The 4,167-nt window shown below is 30.3% G+C and overlaps 1 protein-coding gene across 1 annotated transcript in view; it reads right to left on the reverse strand.

Moving 5' to 3' along the window:
- Positions 1-599, reverse strand: part of bnl (branchless) — a 291,419-nt gene extending 290,820 nt beyond the window's left edge. Inside the window, exon 1 of the mRNA XM_067048869.1 lies at positions 396-599. Within this exon, the coding sequence (XP_066904970.1) occupies positions 396-564 (169 nt within the window). The 5' untranslated portion in view covers positions 565-599. The remainder of the gene's footprint in view (positions 1-395) is intronic.
- Positions 600-4,167: the final 3,568 nt, after the last annotated feature.

The raw sequence follows: 4,167 nt of genomic DNA on the forward strand, positions 1-4,167 counted from the left end.
ATATATATTTCTTACCGTCCATCGGGGATCGAAAAATGGGGACATAAAAAAATTGGAATGTAGTATTGAAATGTAATGGAAAAAAAATGTAAGTTACTGATATCAGTTGAGGTACATGAGAGTACGACGATTAACAATATAATGGTAGTTATAGCATTACGCGAATAGAGTACGTTTTACCAACAAATATAATAGAGATACAGAGAATTTGATCAGCAATGATCTGTATGTGAATTTTTAAAAAAATGGGAAAACAGAAATTTTGCAAATTTAAAAAATATATATTATATAGATGATGTTTATTTCTCCAAGAGATTCTTCTGATTTTTTTAAATTATTATTTTTTTTTTGCCCAGTTAGATGTTCCGCTCGACTAGATGACTAGGAGTACTCACTTTCTGGAGAGGACTCCTCCTGCGTGCCGATGACCCTGCCATCGTGGGAGAGGCGGAGGTAGAAGTTGCTGACGACCATGCGGATCTTGCGAGAGGAGCCTGCGATGTGGTGGAGGTTGGGCTGTGCTGCGAGGCACGCGGTGAGGCAAAGCATCAGAGCTAGCCGCATCAGGAGGGCACCAACACACTCGACATGCCGCCGGCACACTGGCAGTCCCCTCCACCGCTCCGGCCCTCCTCGTCCTATCTTATAGGGGGGGAGTTCGAGGGGGAGGTGTCTCTGTCGGTCACTGTCGGTCTGGGTAATGTTCAAACTATAAAAATCTATTCCTTATAAATATTTAAAACATTGCAGCGAATCATAAAAAAAAAAACATATACTTTATCAATAACAATATCTCCCTGAGAGACATAATAGGCGATTTATCCTGATGATTTCTAAGATGAAACATTGTTTTCTAAGAGATGTTTTTTTAAAATTAATCATTGACTACATATTTTTTATAGATAAGATTATCATCAAGGTAAGATATGGTATAAATAATGATAGAATAAATGATTGGAATATGAAAGAACCGAAGATAACAGGATAAAAAAAAACCTCATTAGCATTAATACCATAAACCTAATTATGTGAAATTGTTGTTAACAGCATTTATATTATGTTACAGTCATCCTCAAACTAAACTATATCAATTAATCTTCATTATTTATGAAGAAAAATATATTTGATAATATATTAAAAGTAATTCTTACATCTTGCTTTTAGATACATGAATAGCTTAGAAATCGATTTTTAAAAATAAATTTTCATCATAAGAATTCGCATTAGTACATTTTGGCATAAATAGCTGTATACTACCATAGGGCTTTTATTATTGTTATCATATAAATGATGTTTAATTGTATCATGAGGTGGTCACATATTGTATCAAAGTATGATAACGAGCCAATAAATTAATAAAAGGTATAGTATAGATGGATATAATCACTTAACAGAAGTAACCAAATTAACATGTAACCTAAGTTTATGAGTAACCTACGACATAAAATTAACGACGTAAAAACTGGACAAAAACGTAAATATCTGTTATTATGCAAACTATAAATATCATAGTTGTAATTTTTTATTATTATTTTAATTTTTGTTAATATGATTGTAGTAATTATTTTTGTATTAAGTTTAGTCTGAATATATGGTATTAATGAATGCTTGGAACAATTACACTGCTGCTTGATTACGACAGTTTGTATAATTATTATTAAATTAAATAAAACTATTATTTAGTTTTAGTAGTAAAAAAAGAAATATCCAAATTAAATTTCAGTCATGCTCCAATAAGAAAAAAAGCTACTGGTGATGGCATATAAGAAGCTAATTCACTCAAAACAAACACAGACAGAATAAATAGAAATATAATTTTTTTTTTTAATTAAACATTAAAAATTTACAGTTGTTTAGTATGATGAATTCATGAAAACACATCGTCGGTGCAAGTCGGAGTGGTGTAACTGAAAATGTCTAAAATAATTATGTATGAATTATGGTTATAAATGTAAATTAGCATATAATTTTGATATATGTAAATTAATCGTTTAGAATTTTTAATTTGTGACATCACATAATTAGGTCTTTTTGGCATAGTGAAGAGAATAGAAACCAAGTGTAAAGCGGCAATATCAAAGCCAGTGAAATTCAATTTGGTTTTGTACTGACGATATCATCTCACATTCATCAACTGACATCACTAGAATGTACGTATTTTTCATTAATGTACGTATTTTTAATCCAGAAAAGATCACTTTACAGTACCAATAAATCAATAAAGTTATACTGAGGCATGAAAAAATAAATAATGATCAAAAACAGTAAGGGGGTTAAAATCAATCAAGTGCCTAACTACCATAGTCACCTCATTAAGTCCACAAGTTACCCAGTCACCTCATGAAGTATCCTACTCACCGATGGACTCCGCATGACATGCCCTACTCACCCATGGTCGCCTCATGAAGTGCACAACTCACCCATGGACTCTTCTATGAAATGCTCAATCCACCCATGGTCACCTCATGAACAAGTAGACGAACGAGGATAATAGCGACCGAGGGAGATCTTACCACTCAACATATTCTTACTGACAATGAGGTGTAAATATCACGAAAAATTTGTGATAGATTGTTTACTGACCTCCAATACATACTAAAGTACTGCAAAGCAGCATAGGGACTAATAACATTTTTAATAACTACACATATGTATAATAATATATAGATAAACTAATGTGTTGAAATAACTGAGATTATTTATTTTTTATTATTTGAGGATCATAATAAATCATAATTTGTCATCAAATCCTAATGTGATCTATAGATAAAACTAATATTTTAAAACATCTTATGTGTGCATCAACTATTCATGTCATCAATTCTAATAAATTTGTAGCAAAATGACCTCAAAAACATTTTAAAATAAATAATGAATCATATTCGTTCCAGATGCATTTGTTAATTAGTTGCTGGATTTAAGAATATTCTCATTAAACTTATTTGGTGAATTGAAATAGCAGAAAGACAAATTAAAATTATTCATGAGCATTAGCAGGAATCACAAAAAGCAACAAAGGTTCTTCCTACATTCACCAAACCAAGCAATTCAATCTCCAAGACATCCCTTGGTCTCGTTATTACGAGGCCCTTGAATATCTTCCGAGATAGTCATTCTCTATTTGCAGACCAATTCCGACTGTGGATGCCTGGAGGGGCCGGAAGCAATTCTGAGTTACGGGTTTACAAAAGGAGCACCCTCCTGGAAACAGAGGAGTCCTATGATTAGGATGATATATGATGGCCGGCTTATTTATTCATGATGCGCACTTTTTACTACCGATACTAACAAACAAGAAACAGTGATAATTAAAATATAACAATACAAATATGCTTTTGCCGAAACATTTAATAATATTTCCCTATATTGAATGTGTTCTGTTTTCATTGAACGGCCATTCATAGGGTCATGTATAACATTAATAAACTTATAAATTAGTAAATTTTGATATTCATAATTTATATGTAATTCACCATAAACATTTTTAAAAAGAAATAAGTTGAATTCATTTGAATTTTCAATTTTTTTGTTTCGTTGCATTTTAACATGGTTTTATATTCTCTAATATGTGATGTAGCTAATTAAGATTGTAAAAATAGTCATTCACTGATATCTTAATTCTATAAGCATAATTCGAAAACAATCCTCTCAGAAATATTCACACACGCCACTTTGGCATTGCACCGGATAACCCCAAACCGGAGCCGAATTTAAAATTAAATATAAAATTATTCTACTTAAATAAAAAAATAAATAAAACGAATGAACTATAATACATTATCATAACCTATTTTTAAGAAATTAAATATTGCTAAATGGTGTCACATTGAATAAATTTTATTTAAAAATATTCCTACAACATAACGTAACATAATCGTTTTCATGAAATTATTACATTTACTTTAATATAGTTTCATTAATTGAATATTAATAATAATGAGTTTTATTGTCATTGATAATTTAATTTTTAACACAAGTTTTAATGTTTTTTTCAGAATTTCATGTTATTATTTTGATAATTTAGATTTCACACACACACACACACACACAAAAAAAAAATATAATGCTAATTTTAACGATAAAATAATTAATAATGTTTGTTACGTTTGGAGACAGAGTTATTCTATTTGTATAGGTTTGTTCCCTAAAAGTAATATTGTTTAAAAA

This window comes from Halyomorpha halys, unplaced genomic scaffold, assembly GCF_000696795.3.
Source record: "Halyomorpha halys isolate HHAL.00 unplaced genomic scaffold, Hhal_1.1 Scaffold91.1, whole genome shotgun sequence".
Taxonomy (NCBI): domain Eukaryota; kingdom Metazoa; phylum Arthropoda; class Insecta; order Hemiptera; family Pentatomidae; genus Halyomorpha; species Halyomorpha halys.